Raw genomic sequence first — 25,200 nt, forward strand, 5'->3', positions numbered from 1 at the left:
TATTAAGAATGTCGCGATTCATTACATCACTTTTTAGTTAAATCTGACAATTGTCAGAATATTTATATTTACATAAATCTCAATATTTGTCAGAATAGTTAAAATAATTTAATAAAAAATAAATAAATATAAAATTTCACTATACAATATCCGAATACATAATATATTATCAATGCCATAAAATATTTATATTTAAGTCGTTGTAAAATACTAACCAGAATGACAATTGTCATTTTTCCCGTTGATATTGTGCATCGTATTGTGATATTAAGTATTGTCACGATCGATTACTTTTGTGCCAAATTATCTTTATTCGCTGGCTGATAAAAAATCCTTATTCGCATCATTGATTGGTTATCTATTTGGAGTATTGTAATCGCTAACCAATTACATGTACATCTATAAGTCGCTTAAACATGCAAATACCCGTCAACGGATACGTAATTTTCGAAGTTCTATGTATAATAATCACGGACGTACGTTTTTCTCTTTCTAACTTCGAACTTACTGCGTTAGAGAGAATTCGATAAACTATGACGCATTGAAAGAAGGGTTTGGTACGAACTATAACATCGTTGCCCACGTTAAAAAAGTAAGCAAAATCACACGAAGATTTTCCAAACAAATTAGGAGTGTTGTTGTTTTCTCCGGTGTTTAAAATTTACTTACAACAAGAAATGACGAAAGAATAAATTAGAATAAATGGGTTAACAATATGTGCTATTATCTGAATTTTATTACTGGCCCAAGGTGCGTCAGACTGTACGTAGTTATATCGCTAAATGCAAAAACTGAGCTACATGCAAACCGACAAATCTTCCTCAACCAAGTTTAATGGGTAGTGATCGACAGATTGATTTTCCTTTCTAACTTATATCTTTAGATCTTATTGGTCCTTATCCTGTCTTATAAAGGTTCTCGGTATGCTTTCGTAGTTGTTGATTGCTTTACAAAATTTCCTTTGGTTCATACTATGTCGAAGGCAACTACTTCATCAATTATCAAGTACCTTGATAATGAAGTCTTCCTAATTTATGGAACTAGGAATGGAACGGAATTATGGAAAGGGAATTATTAATGCATCTTTAGCAGATATGCACGCCACGGTATCCTTGCCATCGTGAACTGATGCCGGAGGCTCTAATTTTAGTGGTTCAGATAGAATTAAATTGCACTCTCTGAAGAAACCCTGCCCTAAATAGGGTTGAAACTAGTTAGAGTGCCATTGATGCTCTCCGAACTAACTAAAATAAGTCGGCTGTTGTTTCGATTCATAACGAAATGATTTATTAAAAATAGTACGTTTATTAATACATTTACTTGTGCAACAAAACCCGATGCTTAAAGCCTAAGAACAGGTATATAAAAAGTGTACATAATACCTATGTATATAATTGGGAATAAAAATATCCGTAAATAAGAGATAGAGACTTGAAATGGAACCAGTAGAGATCAGTTTTAAGTACTGATGGATGATACTCATACAAAAATGCTCCTTAATGATTTAATGAGAGAACCTGAGAGGCCGCGCAACCTGAGAGAATGGTATGTATGTACATAAACTGAACTTTTCAGAGCAGCCGTCTCTAACATCCGAATAGCTATGATGATTGCCGACCTCCGTCGCGGAGATGACACTTAAAGAAGAATGATTTAATAAATGTTTTGAGGCCTGAATTGTTGGAACGGCCTCAATAGTCCTCATATTTATTTCCGTATGTACATATTTACAAAACCTACAAAATATGTAACTAGACATCGTTATAGTCGGTTCGCTAAACTCAGACACAACTGGCTATTGATTTTAGTAAGTAATTTTGCAAATTTTGGTAAAATTGGCAAAAAAATAATTAGTAAATAATTAATCATTACCAAATAGTAGTAATTTTGCCGTTTTCTTCAAAATTGTCAAAACAAAAAAAATCCTACATACTAAAATCTCTAGCCACTTGTGTCTGAGTTTAGCGAACCGACTATATCAGACATTTCTTCACTACTAGGCCTAGAGCTCTTCATCCTGTTCTGGTATGCTTTGACTATAATATAGCAAACTACAAAAATGTCAAATTTATTTTTGCTTCTCAGTATTCCAAAGTTTTTACGCCAGTGTTTATAGAAAACCGGATCATTTCAAAGCAGCTATTTTATTTCCGTAATAACCATTAAGAATAGCAGCGAAACTTGCTAGTCAGTACGTCAAGTGAATAGTTATAAACCGTGCAATAAGAACAGTTGCCTCTTGGGATGCCTCGAGGACTTTCCGGAAAGTTGTTTGATTATATTTGCACTTACCTACGAACAACTTCCGCTGCACAGAAACTTTCGAGGCGCCGCAGAACTTAAGGGACGTATTTTTTTGTCGGGCGTTTTTAATAAACGGTAAAATTTCTAAACAATATTTGTGTAGGTATTTGCGTTATCGAAAACGTGATGGAAAAGAAGTTCAGAAGTGTGTCCCTAATACACATGATTTGGCATTTTGAGAGTTACAAAACTACAATTATTATAAAATATTGGAACATTTTCACAAATTTTTCAAAAACTATTTGTATAAGAATAAACATTCACATTGCAATTCAATGATAAGGAGACGTAATATCACCAAAAAATTTTAATCTAGCCCTGGAAGACGTCTTCAAAACTACAAATTGGTCAACATATGGTATTAATGTTAACGGCAACAAGTTAAACTACCTCAGGTTCGCTGACGACATCGTGATTATAGCGAGCACATTCGAGGAACTACAAATTATGATGGGGCAACTCGCAGACAGCTCCCAATACGTCGGCTTAAAAATGAATATGAAAAAAAAAAAAACAATAACAATGATAGACACAGATAACCATAGTCTCATACATATAAAGAAAACCTAAGTCGGGATATCACTAGAAGAGTAAGACTGGCATGGGCAGGATTTGGTGAACTTAGTTGGATACTTAAGAACCGCAAAATACCTCAATACATGAGGAACGGAGTGTTCAACCAGTGCATCCTTCCCATCATGACATATGGATGTCAAACATGGACCCTAACCAAGGCCAACATGAATAAAATACCCACGACAGAAAGGGCAATGGAAAGAGCGATGCTAAGTATACGGGCCGGTTGTTCGAACGCTAATCAAAAATGGAATCAACTGATCATTATCAAATATTTAATTACTGTCACCAACTGTCAATGTCAACTTTGTTTGGGTTGATGAAAACAATTGATTACTCATAATTGAATTATGTTAATAATTGTTATGTTAATTAATAATTAATTAATCAATCAATTATGGTAATTATCATAATGATAATTAACATAATTGATTACAATCAACTGATTGACGTACGGATGAGGGTTGTTATTTGATGGTTGTTAAAAGGACTTAATTAACTGTTAATCAACTTCTTGATTAGCTTTCGAACAACCAGGCCTAAGACTATCAGATAAAAAGAAGAACGACTGGGTAAGATCAAAAACAAAAGTCGGACTATAGCGAGGAGGTTGCTGATGATAACGATATGGAAAATCCAAATTAAAAATTTAATAGTGTCGCCATTATTTAGTATGTTAGGGTAAGAACAGAACAAGTAGGTCGAGGTAGAGGTGTAGGTCGCGGTGGATGCTACTAGTTAAGTCGCGGTCGATGTCGACAGCTCATAGCAAGGAGGTCACCTGCGCTGTCAGTCGAGCTAGAACCACTATCAAGTGAAGTAGTTTAATGAAATTTGAATGACAAAAGACTGTGCTTTTGCGATGTTGTGTCAGTCAAGTGATGATAGTGATGAAAAATGTCATCTGTAAATAATCAGATCCTCCTTCATATTTCAAAAATTTACTGAATTTAATTACTTTAGAAATACAAAAATAAACTGAATAAAAAAAGGGATTAAATAAAAAGTATCAACTCAGATAGCGCAGGTAATGACAACTTGGCTTCGAATGTATCAATCACAGGAAAGCGTCCTTGTAGGCCGCGCAGTAGACATCCATGTAAAACAAACTCATTTTATTTTCAAAAGCATCGATGTAAACCTCCTGGATGGCATCGAGCTAAACCTCCACCGCGACTTACTTGCTCTGTTCTCTTTCATTCAGTACAATGTGTTTGTTTTACATGGATGTCGACATCGACCGCGACCTCCACCTCCACCGCGACCCACTGGTTCTGTTCTTACCCTTAGCTTTATCTATAAGTAGATCAAACTACCTTAGCAAACTGCCAGTAACTGCTTTGTGTTTTGGTTCTTCATGTAACAATTTTTTAACAGGAATATTTAATTTCGGAATTTTTATTTCAAAATAGTTAGCTATAGTGACATTTCTGCACTTATCGAAATTGAAAAAGATCGCGAAGAAACCGATGATGGCGTCGCCACAAGTCCTGCGATATTTCGCGTATGGCGATGGCGAATAAAACAAATTTCCTTTCTAGACTCATTGATCCGTCAACTTTAGTTTAATCAAATTTATATCTTTAATTTCGTACTTATCCGGACTTTCAGCGATTCAATTGTGATACACAAACCTTTTGATTTTCGATTATTCTCCCTGATTCGTTTATTCAAATGTATAAATTTTGAAACATTATCTCCAGCAAGATCTACAAATTAGGTGAGAACGAAGAGAAACAATAGACATTTGAAATGAAAACACATTTTCCCGTTCCGCTTGCGGCGACGGGCACGGAATCCTTTTTGCCGCTTGGCCTGTGGCGGCGGTGGTGGCGGTGTCGATCGATCAAGTTCTCTCGTTCGCGAAAAGAGACAGATTGTCGTCATCATTGGAAAATTTCAACGTTCCACGTCATACCCGGTTCGGGGTCAACAAGCCGCCGACGATCTTTCATAACTATGGAATACATATTATCTGTCATGACACAATTTGTTTCAAGATGATTTTTTTAAACAATTTTTTAATTAAGTTTTTCATACTGTATTGGGCAAAATAAAAAGTAATAGTGTAATAGGATTTATCTCATTATTAAGATCTTTAACCTTCCGTGACTAACATTGGGTCTGTGAGACCGGCCACTTGGAGTTTTTACGATTATATCCAAATTGTTCGTTATGTATCTTCGCCGCCATCAGTAGCTGCCTGATTCAGGTGCCTATTTTTAGTGTTGAAGTTTGAGTCTCCAATGTCAAGTGATTATGCAATTATCGGCAATTTTGTCTCAGACACCGAATGTTGGATGTGACATACTCGATGAAAAAAATAGAAAATATAACGAAAGAACGTACGAACAAGTGCTGGTAAGTTAGTAACCCGATTGCCAGACGTAAAAGGTGAAGCTAGGTACAAGAATACATCAGTGGAAAAAATGAGCTTGTTTTTCACAAATGAGATGTGATATAAATTGTTTTATTTTCTTTGGTACTTTGCTAATGTTTAAGAGGCTTAATAAATTAAAAATAGGTATAATTCTTGTTTAATTTCACTCCTTCAAGGAGTAAACACAAGGAATGTGTCTTAACGGTCTGTTGTGCGTATAAATAAAAAAGTGTTATTTATGATGCAGAATTTTTATTTTTATCGTCATTCTTCTTTTTCTACCCAAGCTCTCGCAAAACATGAAAATAGTAAACAGAATACATGTATCTAAACTAAATTAATTCATCAACTTCATTCAATAACGGACTAGACTTCAGAGGCGTAGCTACCGCCGTATCAATTATACGGGGCCCCCGACATTCAGGGGCCCCAGCGCGGCATGTTGACACAAAATTCCATTCAAAAAATTGAACAAAATATTCTACAATTATTTCACTTTTAAAACTCTTTGAACGGTGTATATTGTTTGGATATCGACATTTTCGTGAAATGGATACTTTATCTATAAGTATATAAACTATATTTATGTACAGGTACCTATTTATTTTCTGCCTCTCGCCTTTCAGTAACTAGAGTTTTTTTTGTTTTCAATCTACTTTTTATTGTCTATTCACCGTTGGTTGTATGTGAGACATTGTATAATGTATAATGCCAAATTGCAATATTTGTAATCGCTTTACCTTTGAATATTTGAAACATTGAAACACTGTGTATTGTTTGCGTATATTTTCGTGTAATCTGTTCTTTATCTATAAATTGTGTTTAGGTATAGGTATCTATTTGCCGGTCGCTCGCCGTTAAAATGCAGAGCTTCTTTGTTTACGTTCATTTTCTATGTCCATTTACCCTTAGCTTGAAAAAACTGAATCTGTTTTAAAACAATGTCAACAATTCAAATCTATTTTTCGACTTTGGTTTATTAGAGTGTGTTAGGTTTATTATTATTATCTATATTCGGGTTTTATACGCAGAACTTATTAGTTTCTAAGGTTGTATTATTATTATGCAATTTGCAATTTATTTAAATTTTGCAATATACAGGGTGTTTCATTAGTAATTGGAAATAATTTTACTGTGGATTCCTGGGCTCAAAAATATTAAGATTTACCCCAAAAACAAAAAACGAAAACTGGTACGTTTATTCCAGAGATGAATCGATTTCATCAATTGCGAATTTCTAGTACCGATCATATGCATCCGTTTTGGGTAGGTCAACTGATATTTTATCGCATTATTTTTTGTGTGCTTAATTTTGAAGCGTTTTGACACTAGATTATTAAATTAGAGGTATTCTAGTACTAAAAGTTACTCTTGCTTTAGATCGATAAAATACACCGTTTTTTTTAAATTTTTTTAAATTTTGTTCAAATTCAAAAAACGAATCATTTTCAAATCGATTTTCCTAGAAGACGGTGAATCCTACCGATTAAAGTAAGAGTAACTTTTAGTACTAAAATACCTCAGGATTTAATAATCCAGTTTCAAAAATGCTTAAAAGTCAAAGACAAAAAAGTTATGCGATAAAATATCCGTTGCCCTACCCAAAGAGGACGCATATGACCGGTACTAGAAATTCACAATTTATGAAATCGATTTATCTCGGGAAGATAAATAGACGTTCCAGTTTTTGTTTTTCTAAATAGAAGTGTTCTAGAGGTATTTAAAAAAACTAATCAAAAGTCACCATCTTTAAAGAACTCCAGCTTCCTTAGGAAGCATTTTCGAAGTAGGTGATTTGGGTTAATCACCTACGTTACAGTTAAAATATTTCCAATAATTAGTGAAATATCCTGTATTATTTTGTTTGATATCATTTTATTTGTAATAATATTGACGATTTTTGTAATTTCAGTAAACTGTATATGCAATTGTTTTTTTCCTAATCTTCGTAACACTCCACAAAATTGTAAAACTTTCAGTGACAATAAAGCATATTTCTATTCTATTATATACAAGCGTTTTTGTTTCTTTGTTGAAAATTTTTTTAGCACTATGCCATATCAATGGTGAAAAAGGGCCCCGCGACAAACTTTGATATGGGGCCCCTGTGGAGTTAGCTACGCCACTAAGACTAATAGGCATGAGAAGAGCCATAGGTATTTTAGGCATGAGAAGAGCCTATAACATAGTAGAACCTAAAGGAAACGTATGAACACTGTGATGCCGTCCCTTTTTAGTGGCACATTCGTCGACAATGACGCATCAAACTTTCCACTTATGGATGAGAAAAATAAATTAAAAGGTACCCTCCCTCACTACCAGAATTCAACTTTTTTTCATTTTTTAAAGTTCTTTGTGATATAATTTTAACCCAATATCCCTTTCCCCTTCCCCCACCATTAAAATCTTCATTTTTGGTTTTTATTTTTTTTTTTAAGTGAGATGCAATCAATTTTAGAATTTCAAAAAATTCACACGCATAATTGAGGCTTTTACAAAACATGTCTCTCTTTTATGGACCCGTAAGTTGAGTATACATAACCTTAAAAAAATTATTATTCGGAATGCTTATCTTTCTTCGGAAAAAAGCGTATAACTTTTTTTTGGTGATGGCTGCAGGTCTAATTTTTTTAGACTTGTGTATTTTAGAGGGTTATTGGGGATTTTCCATATTTTATAGACTTCAAAATAGATCAAATCAATGTTTTTATAGGTTATATGAAAATTGAAGTAACTGAGTCCCTTTTAGAACATTTAAAAATGAGAGAAACACGTTCCAACACCCCAAAAATCAGAAAAAAAACACTCTTGGATTTTTGAAGGTGGCGAACCTTACGGAAAAATCTGAAAAAAATTCAACATATATGATAGTTAGAAAGATGAAGTTTTTCAATCCTAAAGGCGACATTAATAATATTGAAAATATTAAAAATATTACTAAAAGATTTTTAAATTGAAAAACTTATTGCTACATTTTCCTGGTGACACCTCCAAGGCTTCTACAATTTGCAAGCCAAATGGATGCTGCAGTAAGACAAAGGGAAAGAATTCTACACTATGCAATTCACATCCCCGTCTGCAGCTTGGTAAAGTTCCAACGGAAAATGCACCTAGTTACTCTACGGAGTAATACGAATATAAAATAAAAATGTATACCATTTTTATTCAGTTGCAATGCGAAGGCAAAACAATCTTACTTTTCAATTAGAATACGGAGTGCAATCCAGCTCTCTGAATCGCGATTTTCGATTCTTATTGGAATCTCATCGGAGAGAGCGCAGGCTTGTTCTCCATGCAATTGGAACCATGCATTGTTCTCAATGGAGAATAAGCCTGCGCTCTCTCCGATGAGATTCCAATAAGAATCGAAAATCGCGATTCAGAGAGCTGGATTGCACTCCGTATTCTAATTGAAAAGTAAGATTGTTTTGCCTTCGCATTGCAACTGAATAAAAATGATACACATTTTTATTTTATATATGACAGTGTTTGATAACATACATAAGATTAAAAAAGAATTGACCTGCAACCATCCCAAAAAAAAGATATACGTTTTTTCAAAAAAAAAAGTTTATTTTTTGAGGTTATGTACACTCAACTTATAGATCCATAAAAATAGACATGTTTTGTAAGCCTCAATTATGCGTATGTATTTTTAAAAATTTTAAAATTGATTGCATCTCACCTAAAAAAAAATAAAGACGAAAAATTAAGTTTTTAATGGCGGGGGAAGGAGGGTGATTGGTTAAAAGTTATGCTGTGTCTTATTTGTTAATCACAAGTTAAAAAAAATTGAAAAAAATTGAATTCTGGTAGTGAGGGAGGGTACCTTTGAATTTATTTATCCCGTCCATAAGTGGTGTTCAATTTTCACATGTCAAAAATATTATTATATTTTTTACTGTGTTAAATTTCTTATTACAACCCCTCAATTTTAAATAATTACAAACCCAACCCTCTTTATTAGTACAATTTCATTCCTCCTATTTCTTACCCTCTCTCCTAACCAGACAGACAATAATTATACTTGGATTCGGGACAGAAGAAATCTCGCTCTCTCCTCTACGATTTTTTGATGGATCAACAGGGGTACCGGCTCATCTCTTAACGGTACATCTCATCAATCTCTTTTAGTGATGTAACGAATATTCGTATTCGCATTCGCGAATATCCGCATCTTTTTGCATATTCGCATTCGCAAAATTTGTGCGAATGTTTTGCGAATATGAAAATCAGAAAAAAAATAATTTGAAAATAACGTTGGATTAATAAAATCATATTCTCTTTCTCATCTTTCTATTAAAAAAAAAGGTAACTGAACCTCGTATAATCATATTATCAGGCTTCACGTTGTTTTATTATTTGGTATATTGTAATAAAGCTTAGATTCAGATAGATTTACACTAAATATAAATTAACTTCTCATTATAAATTTAGAAAACATTTCAAAAATAGAAACAAATTAAAAAAACTGAACATTCGCATTCGCATCCGCATTCGCGAATGTCGTTATTAGATATTCGCATTCGTATTCGCGAATGTTCAAAAAACGACATTCGTTACATCACTAATCTCTTTGCCTAGCGCCAACCCAAGCTAGTCATAACCGTTAACCGAAACGAACAATAGCAATACGTGTTACGTTACATGACGAACAGTAATTCGCGAGTGACGGCATGCATCAGCGCGGCAATCAAAATTCAATTCGTGTGTAACCACGGCTCTGGTAATCTACAACGTTTCACAACTTGGTAAGACTCTTTATCTAAATATCAATATTGTCTGTATAAAACCTTATATTTTATATTTCCACTTAAACCTAGCAATCCTAACTACAGTCCACAATCATACCCTCTGAGAGTATATTCATACTCTCACATAATATGTAGATACAAGTTATCGTACAAGTGGAAAGTTTGATGCGCCACTGTCGACGCATGTGCCACTAAAAATTGACGGCACAGTGTTCATACCTTTTCTTTTAGGTTCTACTATGTTATAGGCTCTTATCATGCCTAAAATGATTAGCAAATTTCACCTATACCGGCTTTTAGAGTAGACGTTGCCTTTTCTAGCAACCCTATAATGAAAATGCTCCCAAACATCAAAATCCAAACATTTCAGTAATATCCGCTTTCTTTTGTCCGTCAAACAAATATCCAATCTCGTACACAGCGTTCGTTCGGGATTTATTAAAAATGAAAAAAAAAATGGGAAAAAGACTTACCTCTCGGATTTCTTTGATTTTCGATCCGCCTTTGCCAATAACGCATCCCGCCTGGCTCTGATGAATCATCATTCGCAAATCCAGTTCATTTCCGTTGGTAGTTGCGCCATGCTGGAAAATAAGATCGGTGATTAAGTATTCCTTTATAGGTACGATTCGTTATTATAATTAATATAAAAGTCATCGATTTAGATAATTAATGTAAAAGACATGCGGTCGAAATTAAATTTTGTAAGGGTGGTTGAACTTTTCAAAAAATGGAATGCTACATATCACATTTAGAGAATTATCGAATTTTTAGTCTCTTTTTATACAGTATTGGAAATCTTTTTTCGGAACATCGGCACTTTCAATGCAATGAGTTGATTCTTGATTTGCAATTAACCAGTGTAAAGTACCCCGCACAAACCTTATGGAAATTAGGTCCCAGTGGATTTCGTTCATACTTGGGAAAATACTCTGAAGCATCCTGATAAAAAGTTCTCATGGGCACAACTCAATCGTATGAAGGATTTTCAAGATATAGAGGCACAAACTCGGAAAATTATAAGATTTACTGGGTATTCCAATTCCCTGAGTTACTGGTTATCTGGCAACATGTAGAAGTTTGGATCAAGGAAAAGTACTAGTAGTCTAGGATTTTTTCCTGGCTATCCAATGGTGACCTTTATTTTGACCTTGACCTTCAACGGACGTCATCTTGTAGAGTTTCGAAGGTTTTCGGCATTAAATTGATATAAACAGATTACTCATGGGTTTTTGGGATTGCTAAACACGAATATGCCATCAGAATTGACCTCCGGAGGACGTGGTGGCCAGGGCCACTGCAAGGGACGTCATCTTCTAGAGTTTTGATGGTTTTCGGCATTTAATTGATGCAAATGAATTACTGGAGGGTTTTTTGAGGTCACTAAACACGAATATGACACAGAACCGAATCCCGGAGCACCTGGTTTCCAAGGTCAATGAAAGGTGCTCCTGGAGTTTTGAGGGTCTTTGGTACTACATTAATACAAACGGATTAGTTATAGGTTTTTGGGGTTGCTGAACACGAATACGTGATCAGCACAGACACAGGAGCATCTGGTGCCCAAGACAGGTTATCTTCTGGAGTTAAAAACCTAAGAGTAATTTATTTGATTCCTCCGAAACTCCAAAAGATAACCTGTCTTAGGCACCAGGTGCTCCTGTGTCTGTGCTGATCACGTATTCGTGCTCAGCAACCCCAAAAACCTATAACTAATCCGTTTGCATTATTGTAGTACCAAAGACCCTCGAAACTCCAGGAGCCTCTTTCATTGACATTGGAAACCAGATGCTCCGGGAGTCGGTTCTAGTGGCATATTCGTGTTTAGCGACCTCAAAAACCCATGAGTAATCTGTTTATATCAATTTAATGCCGAAAACCCTCGAAACTCTACAAGATGACGTCCGTTGAAGGTCAAGGTCAAAGTAAAGGTCGCCATTGGATAGCCAGGAAAAAATCCTAGACTACTAGTACTTTTCCTTGATCCAAACATCTACATGTTGCCAGATAACCAGTAACTCAGTGAATTGGAATACCCAGTAAATCTTATAATTTTGCGAGTTTGTGCCTCTATATCTTGAAAATCCTTCATACGATTGAGTTGTGCCCATGAGAACTTTTTATCAGGATGCTTCAAAGAGTATTTTCCCAAAGTATGAACGAAATCCACTGGGACCTAATTTCCATAAGGTTTGTGCGGGGTACTTTCAAGACAACGTTGCGATGTTTCATATTTAATTCATTTGTTCGACTGTACTGAACTAGGTGCCCCATCGGATTGCATCGTTTGCTTGCGAAAGCAAGCGAGGGTACGATAGCCAGCGGTAAAGGGATTACAGTCGAACAAATGAATTAATTTTAAACATCACGAGGTTATATTGAAATTTACACTGGTTAATTGCAAATCAGAGATCTCAGTTCGGTGCAGTCGATTAAATGAATTAAATATGAAACATCGCAACGTTGTCTTGAAATTTACACTGGTTAATTACAAATCAAGAATCCAACTTATTACATTGAAAGTGCCGAAAAAAGATTTCCATACCTGTATGCACGAACAGTAATTAGGTTAATTTAAATTAACAAATGACCATGGAAAGGTATCATCATCATAGGGGCCTTTCATTCCTAATGGAATGTTTGCCGCTCTTACTTAGAGCTCTCCGATTCACTTATTGCTGTGAATCACTCCGCATTTTTCTTGTACATTGTCAGTCTGTTGTATGACTTGCTAGTTAGAATTTTCTGCCACTCATTTCGATCTGTGCATTTTCAGTTTTGTAATTCTGGATAAGTTCTTGTCCTTCATTAGCCTATGATATCTCCAGTATGTTTTGTTGCCTGCTAGTATTCGCTCCCTTATGTTTTCACTTCTCTTATTTTTGCCATTCACAAATTAATCAGTTAAGACGTTTTGTTTTTCCTTCGTTAGTTTCTGCATTTATCTCTTTTCCGAGCTTTATTGTAACACGATTGTTACCGCTTCTTTTAGTACTTTCATGTCCCTTCCTATAAGAACTATGTCATCTGCATACCAGGGTTGGACAAAAATTGGTTTTTTAAGAAAAAAACAAAAAACATGTTTTTTTTTGTTTAAAAACAATGTTTTTTGTTTTAAAACAGTTTTTTTTTCATCTAAAAAAAAACCACTGTTTTAAAACAAAAAAACACTGTTTTAAAACAAAAAAACACTGTTTTAAAACAAAAAAAAAACGTTTTAAAATAATTACGTACTTCACTGGATTTCTAACCGGGATTCCCATAAACCTCAACTGGCACACCTATGGGATTCCCGCGAAGACGCGACCTGCGCGCACATGCAACGAGTGTTTAACTGTTCCGTTTCCTTATACCACGTGATATGTAAATCAAATTCGGTATTCAGTTTTTAAGGATAGGTCGGAAGCTTTAAGTTCTGCTTTATTATAATATAATTTCATATTGGTATCTTCGGTTTTATTTTAATTTCTAGTGGATAGTTGCAATGTAAACAGTGTTACGCAAAGCTGAAAGTTGTTGCAACAGCTTTGGATAAATGCCAGAGAAATACCTGCACCATAGCAGATGCAACAGACATTTGGAAGGACTTACTGGGTTCTTTCCAAAGTGAAAGTGAAGTTCAACCTAACGGTTGTAGCACGTGTTGGAACTTCATAAAGCAGAAGCACGTTATCAAATGGATATAACAGATGCGCATTATTTAGCATTTAGCTTATTTATTAGACCCTCAGTACTTAGGTCAGAAACTCACTGAGGTGGAAGTTGATAGAGCATTGTTATTTATTTCGGATTTTCACCCAAATGTGATGCCCGAAATACTGTCATTTCGTGCCTTATCACCGCCATTTAATAAACAATATTTGTTTGCAAAAAATACAGTAGACAATTTAAGTTTAACATGGTGGATGGTGGCTATCTCAAAAACAGTTTATTTCATCGGAGTTGTTGCAGTTGACAACTCAATTATTTTCAGCAGATGCATCCAGCGCTGGAGTGGAGAGTCTATTTTCTTCTTATGGTCTAGTTCACTCGAAATTATTGAGGAATAGGTTAAGAAGTGACAAAGTTGCTAAGCTAGTAACAATATTTCAACATTTAAATAAAAATGTTTAAGGTTACATTATTAACCGTGAAAGCTCATTATTTATAGTTTTTATTTTTTTAAGGAACATTCATTGTTATTTTTATTTTTTGTATCACATATCAGTTGCAGGATGTAGACTGTGTAATAGATGCTGTTGTAATTCAATAATTATTTACTTAATTTCTTAATTTTCTTTTTCTTTCAACTTTATTAGGAGTAATGGTTTAGTTAATGTTACTACAGCACTCAGCACTGTCTACCAGTACTAGTATGCTTGCTACCTGAACATAAATAAAGTTTAGTCAGTTACTTTTTTTCAGTTTTACTTTTTACTTCGCATTAATATTGTTATTGCACCTACTTACTCTATAATCTACGTTTGCAATTTTTCAAATTAGCAAACACAAATGTCTTATAACAATGTTATTTAAATAAACAATAACGAAAAAAAAACTATGTTTTAAAATAATGTTTTAAAACACAACTGTTTTTTCCAGTGTTTTTAAACATGTTTTAAAACGTTGTTTTAAAAAGCTTGTTTTAAAACAGCCCAACCCTGCTGCATACTATACTATTATTTGTGTTGAGTGGGCTATAATTCCTTTCATTCCACTGACCTTGACAGTTATTTCTATTGAAATATTGAATGGGTTGCATATGTGAGTCCATATTAAATATAGTAATGAAACACAGACTTACTCACAATCATTTAATTATACTTTGACGACCGGTTTCGATCTCTACAATATACAGATCATCTTCAGGTCGGCGTTACAAGTAGTTAAATGCTACAATAAGAGAAAACTTGTGTTAGACCAGTGTCTGATTGAAAAGATGTTAATAGAAAGCCAAATTTAAAAATTTTTTATAAAATTTTTTGAAATAAAGGTTTGCAACTGTTGACATTTCAGAATATTGGTATATACAAAGTCAAACCTATGAGTAAAAATGCTCATAGGCATGTATGTGCAAATGGGTGCATACAGTTTGAATTTGTTGAGATTAAAATTTTTAACCATTAAAAAACAAAATAAACATAAACTGACTTAAATATGCTTCCAAATTCAAAGTAGTAATAATAAAAGAGATAGTAATATTGTTCTAATCTACTTACATGCCGTTACAAGGATTGCGTTGCAACTTAGTTGTTGTCATATTAGTACGTCCAAATTATGCTAATTGGTTTGTTGGGATAGTGATAGGGTAAACAGACATGTTACGTAGGTTAAAACATAGTAAGATTTCAAATTTGGAATTGATCCTGAAGGAAGATGCGTATGTGAAACGGGTGATGTTTTGTTCGAATGGAGAAAGACAATGCTCCAGGAGTTGCGTATTAATTGTAGCAAAATATGAAATGTTATTCTAGGATCTTGTACAAATGTGATGGTCTAAGCTCGTAGATGTTATACGATGCGGGCAGAGGTCAAAGTATAGGACATGACAAATAGGAAATTGTTGTCATAAATTAATACAATTTAAGATATGTTGTTCTCAGTAAATTAACTGAGGGATGTCATAAGTATAATAATATCATAATATTATGAAGTAGTAAGTGCCATACACTATGAAACTATGAAGTGTATAGAAATAAAGGGAAACTAGTTAGTTAAATGAAAAAATTATTATCAAAACATCGGTTAAGAAACTGTAAATTGAAAAATTTCAAAAAGGTAAGAAATTGATAAAATTAAAGAATATTTTGTTTGAGCTATTGTATAATGGGATATGTACAAAGAAAAAGAAAGAAACGAAATATTAATGGAAGGGTGTAGGCACTTACTTGAGAATAGTTTTTAACTAAATAAATAAATTAACACATAACACATAGGGTTTAAAAGCACAAAGACATAACAATTATTGGTAAAAGGTTTTTTTAAGGGAGGTAGCACTACATTTCCCCAATTACTATTTAACTTAGTTTTTACTTCCTAAATTGAAGTCTAGTTTTTGTGTTTTCAAGAGGGAATATTGACAGTGTAGACAGATGTAGGTTATCTGAAATGTCAAAACACTTCTTCTCAAATGTTGTACAGTAATTGCCTATTTTAATTAAATCTCTTAGTAACATAAAGTATACAGCATTTTCAAATTTTACAAAAAAGATAGTTGTTAATTTATAGCATTAATAACAAAATCTAAACTATATGTGTAACCACTATTGTGAAAAAAATGTTGTAACAATAATAAAAGTACATGATTAAAAGATAACAGATGTATTATTCTACATTAGTATTCAAGTAGAGAAGAATTAAAGTAGAGAAGAAGTGTTGAGTTTAAGTGTAAGTAGGCAGTGCATAATCTAACGTACAAGCATATCACCTGTTGCATAATTGTAGATGAGTAAGATAAATTGATTAGCCTAGTCTATTTAAATTTAGTAAATGAAAACAGATATAAAACGTGAAAGTTATAACAAAGAAAAAGAAAAATAAAAGAAAGTTGGTTGGTAGTATTGTTAATATTGCAGTCGTGGCAATGCCACGTCAACGAGGTCAGAGGAAGCGGAATGTTTAATGACAGGTGTGTAGAGGGAGGTAGGGGGGGGGTGTTAATTTAAAAGAGAACCTAAAGTTTGTTTAAATCCTATTATTATACTTATTATTATACTTATGACATCCCTCAGTTAATTTACTGAGAACAACATATCTTAAATTGTATTAATTTATGACAACAATTTCCTATTTGTCATGTCCTATACTTTGACCTCTGCCCGCATCGTATAACATCTACGAGCTTAGACCATCACATTTGTACAAGATCCTAGAATAACATTTCATATTTTGCTACAATTAATACGCAACTCCTGGAGCATTGTCTTTCTCCATTCGAACAAAACATCACCCGTTTCACATACGCATCTTCCTTCAGGATCAATTCCAAATTTGAAATCTTACTATGTTTTAACCTACGTAACATGTCTGTTTACCCTATCACTATCCCAACAAACCAATTAGCATAATTTGGACGTACTAATATGACAACAACTAAGTTGCAACGCAATCCTTGTAACGGCATGTAAGTAGATTAGAACAATATTACTATCTCTTTTATTATTACTACTTTGAATTTGGAAGCATATTTAAGTCAGTTTATGTTTATTTTGTTTTTTAATGGTTAAAAATTTTAATCTCAACAAATTCAAACTGTATGCACCCATTTGCACATACATGCCTATGAGCATTTTTACTCATAGGTTTGACTTTGTATATACCAATATTCTGAAATGTCAACAGTTGCAAACCTTTATTTCAAAAAATTTTATAAAAAATTTTTAAATTTGGCTTTCTATTAACATCTTTTCAATCAGACACTGGTCTAACACAAGTTTTCTCTTATTGTAGCATTTAACTACTTGTAACGCCGACCTGAAGATGATCTGTATATTGTAGAGATCGAAACCGGTCGTCAAAGTATAATTAAATGATTGTGAGTAAGTCTGTGTTTCATTACTATATTTATTTCTATTGCTTTGTTGAATGGTATGGTTGACAGGGAATCGCCTTGTCGCACTCCTGTTTCTATTGCAATTGATGTTGTGTTACCTTCTTGTTGTTACTTTAGCTCGAGGTCCATTCATAGTCATTTTTGTTAGTCATCAGCTTTGCCGGTATATCTTGATTTTTCATTTTAATAAATAATTTATTTCTTCCAATACAGTCAAAAGCTTGTCTGAAGTCTACGAAGAGGATGTGGAGTTCTACGCTTTGTTCGTGGCACTTCTCGATTGTTTGTGTAATTGTGTGAATCGCATCTGTAGTTTGTTGATATGCCTTCCCTGAATCTTTGCTGGTAGCCCCAAATTTTTTTTCTATGAATTGAGGAGTTTTTGTCTGTTGGGAGCTGTTAGAATTTTACCGTGTTGTCCTCAGTAGAGATATCCCCCTATAGCTGTTACAGTTGTTTGTTCTCCTTTCTTAAATATTGGTATAACCCTGCCTTCTTTCCAATTCTCGGCCATTTCTTTGGTTTCCCATATTCTATTATTAGCTTGTAGATGCTGATTAATATATTCTTTCCCTCCGTTCTTATTTAGCTCGTTGGGAATTTCATATCGACCAGGTGTTTTTTTTTGTTTCATTTTTTTTAATGATTTATAAATATTCATCATAAATGTTGGTATCCCTATTCCATCATCTCTCATGTCTTCCACTGCATATTCTTCCTCTTCAAAACTTTCTTTGCATCTATATAGTTCCGTGTAGTGTGTTTCCCATGATCCATTGTCAATTCTAACCACTGGTCAGCATTTTATCTGTTGAGCTTTTAGGTGTCCAAATAGTTTAGCGCTGCTCTGACTATTCTCTTCAAGGTTCCGCAACAACTCTTCCCTCCACAGTTTTTTTTTTGTAACATTGGTCTGCTACTTTCTTAGTTCCTGTACTCTTGACTTCTCCAGGTTCCACGCCTAATGGAAGAAGAAAAAATCTTATCGCTAATTTCTTTTTCCAATGAAGAGTTTCTGATGAGGCCAAAGATAATATATTAAATGTATCCTGTTAGGCGAAACCACAAAGCTTTAAAATATGAGTCATTTTCAAATTGTCCAAAATCTATGAAGCAGAAAGCATGCAGGAAATAATTGAACAACATTATACAAGACGCGAGGTGACTAATTCGAGTCCAGTGGAACCCCGATAAGTCGGCCTCCGATAACCCGGAAGTCCGGCTAACCCGGACCGATTTTCATCAAACAAAACAAACATTCGACTTATCGAGGTTCCACTGTATATCGACTATTTAATGGGAATAAACCACAAATTTAATTAAAAATAATAATGTTGTGATTCCACCTTCGGAAAATTCGCAAAAACCAACATGGAAATCAAAACGTCAAATATAACGTACTTTTAATTAACATTGTGTTTTATTACCATTCAATACAGACGATAATTAATTAGAAAATCAAATGAGACTAAAATGAATCGGAAGAGCCCAAAAAGCCCGTTTGGGCAAAAACGCAATTGCTTCGATATGGGTGAAAATGTCATGACAATGGTGATGATGACGATTATCCCTACCTGAAATCAGGAAAATCAAATATTCTTTTGGTAATAATTATTGTGTATAGTGTGTAAAAGCCAAATGAAATAAATTCATTATTTCGTGAGCCAATGACATTATCCCGAAACAAGTCTATATTTATTTTTAAATTTTTTTTTGCATGTCATTCTAGTGACGTCATCCATCTGGGCGTGATGAAGTAATCGATGATTTTTTTAATTGAGAATAGGGATCGTGTGCTAGCTTATTTGAAAGGTTATTCAATTCTCTATTCAGTGATATAAACATAACAATCATTTATACAGGTGTCAAAAAAAATTAATTAAATTAATCGACACAAGAAGAATGTTTCTAATTTATTTGATTTAAAATACATTTAGCCTTACACCTAAAGGTAGAAAGGCTTAGGACTAAGGAAGGAAGTAAGTAAGTAAAATACATTTTACTGCTACATATCTCAAAAAAGCAAAAAATGTTCGTTTGAGAAATAAACATTGCTTTTAGCTTAAATTCAATGTTCAAGCTACCACTCACCTGTCTCTTTTGAACATTTAAGCAGTTTGAACATTTAATTTAAGCGAAAAGCACTGTTTGATTTTGTGATTTTGCGTTTGTGTTTTCTATTTTCTGACAGCAGTAAAATCTATAAATTACACACATTCTTCTTTTCGTGTAAATTAATGTAGCTAGAAAAAATTTTGGACACCCTGTATAAACAATTATGTTAATATTTATATTACTGTATATAGAGAATTGAATAACCTTTTAAATGAGCTAGTATATGACCCTTATTCTCATTTAAAAAAATCATAGATTAAGTAATCACTCCCAGATATATGACGTCACTAGTATGAGATGTATGCCTAAAAATCATAATTTAAAATTAAAAGTCGACCTGTTTCGGGATTTTTCCTTTTAAAGTCACCGGCTTGGAATGGAATATTAAATTTATTCCTTTTGGCTTTTACACACTGTATAACCGTCTAGAATTCTAAATCTATCTTATAATTAATTAAAAAAATAATATGCTGCAACCTCTTTCCAACGCGACGAAAATATCTGTAACAAGTAGGTGGGTGATAAATTTTAAAGGCAGTTTAAGCACTTCGAAGTTGTCAGTGCCGTTAAGTCGGAAATTAAGATTTGTCTCCAGAGATTCCACCTCTTTTCCAGGCTTAAAATCAAATTGCTGTTTTCTGTTTCACGTCCGATCCAAAATATAGTAAGGGAGATTGGCAGTTAAAATGAACCGAAATTGTAGAAATTGGCTTCTTGAATACGTTCAACACAAGTGACTTACGTAATAAACATACACCGCCGCTAAAGAAGACTGTTTTGATGAATCATCATCATCAACACTGGCTCGACAATCCTTTCTGGGTCTTGGCCTGTTCCAGGATTTGTCTCCATTCTGATCTGTTTCGTGCTTTTTTTCTCCAGTTTTTTATGTTTAAGGTTATTATATCCTTTTCTATTTGTTGTAAATATCTCAGCTTCGGTCTTCCTCTTGTTCTTTTTCCTACTGGTATCTGTTTGAATATTTTGTTTGCTATTTCGCCTTCTTCCATTCTTTCTACATGTCCCATCCAACGCAGCCGTCCTATTTAATGAATGTTATGATATCCGGATCCTGGTATATTTTGTATATTTCAAAGTTGTACCTTCTTCGCCAAATTCCGTTTTCTTTTGTGCCCTTATATATGTGTTGCAAGATTTTTCTTTCAAAGGTGGCTAGCAATGTTTCCTCTCTTTTAGTGAGTGTCCAGGTTTCTGAGCCGTATGTGAGTACCAGTCTTATTAAGGTTTTGTATATACAGAGTTAGTTTTATGTATGGAAACACTCAATTATCTCGAAAACGGCTTGGACGATTTTTATGTATTTTAGCAGGTAGGGGTTTTCTAATGCGGCCGATATTATAGTGTTAATTACATTGTTGTCATATTTTCCGTTTTTCTGGAAATCTAATGAACTTTCTTATTTCAAATGGAACACCCTGTATATTTTTTGCGTTTTGAAGTCCTTAAGAAATACTGATTATTTTTTATATTATATTCCCTATACCTAAATGCCATAATTTTGGAGTTATTGCTACATTTATTTTTAAAAAAATTTTAACAAATTTTAAAAATCAATTTTTTTGGCCCGGATAAATACTATTTTAGGTTGTTTGGATCATTGGGAACAAAAAAGATATTTTGTAATTTTTCTCTGAAATTAATCGTTTCCGAGTTATAAACAATTTAAAACTGAAAAAAATCGTATAATGACGATTTTCAAGGTTCAAGAACAAAAGTAAAAAATATAATTTTAAAGTACCTAAATTAAAGCCCAACTCTTCTTATAATAGCTTGCCATAAGATTTTTTGCCTCCTTTTATTGTATAACATTGCTTTTTAATTCTTAATGACGTGCATATGAGAGGAAGGGCGATTGGGCTGCATTAACAACTAAAAAACAATGTTTTAAAATAAAACAATCTCAAATTACTTATCGGTAACTGATAAAATAAGCCTTGAGCTTGAATTTGGGTACTTCGCAGTTTCAAAAATAACATTGTTAATTTGTGTTCTTGAACCTTGAAAATCGTCATTATTCGATTTTTTTCAGTTTTAAATTGTTAATAAGTCGGAAATGATTAATTTTAGAGAAAAATTACAAAAGACCTTTTTTGTTCCCAATGATCGAAACAACCTAAAATAGTGTTTACCCGGGCCAAAAAAATTGTTTTTATATAAAAATGTAGCAATAACTTCGAACTTATGGCATATATGTATAGGGAATATAACATCAAAAATAATCGGTATTTCTTAAGGACTTCAAAACGCAAAAAATACACAGGGTGTTCCATTTGAAATAAGTTTATTAGATTTCCAGAAAAACGGAAAATATGACAACAATGTAATTAGCACTATAATATCGGCCGCATTAGAAAACCCCTACCTATCAAAATCTATAAAAATCGTGGAAGCCGTGTTCGAGATAATTGAGTGTTTCCATACATAAAACTCACTCTGTATATGTTTTGTTTGATGAATAAAGAATAATTATTGCAAAAAAATGTTTTATTTAGTTAGGTCCGGGACTTTTGATCGGCGTGTTGGAACTATACGACTAGAAAGGAAAAGCCAAATACGCAGGATCTGGAAAATACAGCAACACAGTTCTGGTCATCAATATCAGAAGATTAAGAATAACAGTTTTCATTTGCAGCTGCCTCTTCTTCCCGAATCTTTTTCTCAATTTTTCCCTTCCATCGTAATTATGTATAACTTGTTTATTGTTGTTATTTATAATCATTGCACCTTTTCGTTTGCTGTGTTTTTGTTATTAACTTCATAATGTGCCTTTTAACTCTTCAATCTATAGTGTTACACTTTATTTTAAATCTGTTCTGATCCCTCTTTTGATTACAAGCATTTACAATAACATTTTTCTCTGTTAAAAAGAGAATCACTGATTTTAAGTTCTAACGAAAATCTTATTCTTTTATCGCTTTACTATTTATTGACCTTCTTTAGATTGTACATCAAAACTCGATCTGGAGCGGCGCTTCAACATTTCCTTCCTATTTGGGCCATTGAAATCCAATTTAAAATTCATGCTCTCCTTACGAGGTTGCTAGAAATCTGCAGACGGAAGAGCAATTTCATATTTTTTATTAAAATATGAGCAGAGGGAAATTTTATTTTGGATACGCATATATTTATAGATTTTTTTATAGATGTTTCAATAATGAAATCGTTTAATTTAATAATTTCTATTAGGATAACTTTTATCTTTCACGTTATCACTTTCACCCGGAGGGAAGCTGGTAAGGGATCAAGTTCGTTGATAGACTAGATCCTATACAGGATTGGGCATAAGTCTGCTGGAAAATTTCCAAAAATAATTATGCATTTACAATAAGTATTCAAAATGTTCACCACCATCTCAATACACTTCAAATAACGTTTTTCAATCGAATTAATAATTCCAGCAAGAATCACGAGATCTTCATTGACGATATATACAGTCGACTCTCGTTAATTCGAAACTCTAGGGACTCTTAAAATATTACGAATTATTGAGTGTTTGAAATATCAAATGGTTCGAAATTTGTGAGAAAAAATAAATAAAACTTCGAATTATTAAGTGTTGATTATTTATTAACTGCTACTTATTCTATAACGATGACAAAAGTTTAGAGGTACATTCGTGTACATACATACATCTTTGTATTCCTAATGTGAATTAATCAATCTTTGGAAAGAACTGTATTATACTGGTTTGCCTTAAAGCACATTACTGCTGCTCAGACTGCTCAATAATTTTTTTTAAGAGAAAAAGTGCCTGAAATGCTTTTTCATCACTTTCGTTTTGTCCTTCCGCTTCCTCTACTTTTTAGATTGACTTCTTCTTTTCAGCAATCGTCAAACATTTAATTATACTTTCTAGGGCTAATGACTAACAAGATTTTAATCTGTATACCAACGAAAGAGTACCTAACAGTAACTAAAACTAAACAAACCAATTCGTGAGAACTGTCTGCAACTTTTTTGTTGCTAAAACCAGTGCCAATAAAACACAAACACACACACACACACTCTCTGCAACTTTGAATTGTCGAGTGTTGGACGCCGATGAGTTCGAATTAACGTGTAGTTTTGTTATATAGCAATGATATTTTTCGTTCGAATTACCAAGTGTATAAAAATGTATTGATTTAGTTCGAAATATAAAGAGATTTTGTAGGGAACTCGTGATAACTTTGAATTATAGAGACATTCGAATTATCGCAGGTTTGAATTAACGCGAGTCGACTGTATCTTTATTGCTATCCAATGTTCTTCGACGTTTTCGGTCCTCGCGCAAAAACTCCATGCTTATTGCATACTAACTTATTAACCCAATAAATGACCGTTTTGGAGTGTAATTTTCAGGGGCAACTCCGAATTGCATGAACATTTGGATTTAGTTTAGGTTCTACTTGCCCTCTACTTCAAATTTGAATTTGTGCCGTTGGTTGCTTTTACTTGGGGGGTGACAGTCACCCCCCTTCTCGGGGGATGAAAAACGCGTGTTTAAAATAAGACCGGAACTGGATAAATTGTCAGATTATAAACAACTTTCGTTCTATAAAGTTTTTTACGTAAGTCAATACTTTTCGAGTTATTCTCTATTGAAAATGTTGATTTTTCGACAAAAAAACTACGTTTTCAGACCGTTTCTCGCAAATAACTCAAAAAGTAAATATTTTATCGAAAAAAATATTCTTAGAAAAAGTGTAGCTTATAAAAAAAACGAAAAAAATAATGTATCAGTAAAGTCTATAAATTTAGTCAAAGCAAAGTTGTAGCTCATGAAAAATACGTTCTTATTCGTCTAATTCCAAATCGAATAATTCAACGCAAAATCACTGAAAAATTAAGCACTTTTCGGAAAAGTTTTTAACATTGTTAAAGTATCAAAAAAAAGCTTTATATCTGTTTTTTACAAAAGTTTCTAGTATCAAAATCAAAACTAAACGAGTTACACTGAAAAAAAAAGTTTGCCCCTTTTTTGGTAGAAAAAATCGTAAAAACCTCCCTCTGTTTAGCACCCTAAATAAAATTAATTGTTACCACTTTACCATTTATTTTAACCCGGGAGTAGTCGCGCTCACTTGTGTAACGTCGATAGTCGCGTGTGAGATTCTATCTCAAAATACGAATTTAAAACAAATTTTTATTTTGTACTATTTTTATCTACTTTTTATATTGAAAATATATATTTCTAACAATTTTATTAAAAAAATCTGTGTTAACGGCTACCTGCCAACATCGGCCACCTGTGCTAACGGCCAGTTTAAAAATTTCCCAAACCAATTATATGTAGACTACAAAAACTGGCAATACCGTCCACCTTTCTATATCGGCCAATAGTTCTTTCATTTTTAGTGGCCGTTACTGACAAATTTTACTGTACATATTACGAAAGAGGATGAAATGTTTCTAACGGCGCGACTACTCGCGGGTTAAAGCTAATTGGATCTCCCCAAAGCCATAAATTCCACAAAAAGAAGAAAAAAAAATTCCTACGCATCACTACACTCTTCCTCGAGGCACTTACGAAATTTTTT

At 33.4% G+C, this 25,200-nt stretch overlaps 1 protein-coding gene across 5 annotated transcripts in view; it reads right to left on the minus strand.

The window, feature by feature from the left end:
• Window positions 1-25,200, minus strand: part of LOC114334753 (ubiquilin-1-like) — a 259,274-nt gene that overhangs the window by 59,059 nt on the left and 175,015 nt on the right. For all 5 annotated transcript variants that reach the window (XM_050658828.1, XM_050658830.1, XM_050658829.1 and 2 more), the window contains one exon: window positions 10,488-10,598. In XM_050658828.1, the coding sequence (XP_050514785.1) occupies window positions 10,488-10,598 (111 nt within the window). The remainder of the gene's footprint in view (window positions 1-10,487; window positions 10,599-25,200) is intronic.

This window comes from Diabrotica virgifera, chromosome 8, assembly GCF_917563875.1.
Source record: "Diabrotica virgifera virgifera chromosome 8, PGI_DIABVI_V3a".
In the NCBI taxonomy this organism is placed as follows: Eukaryota; Metazoa; Arthropoda; class Insecta; order Coleoptera; family Chrysomelidae; genus Diabrotica; species Diabrotica virgifera.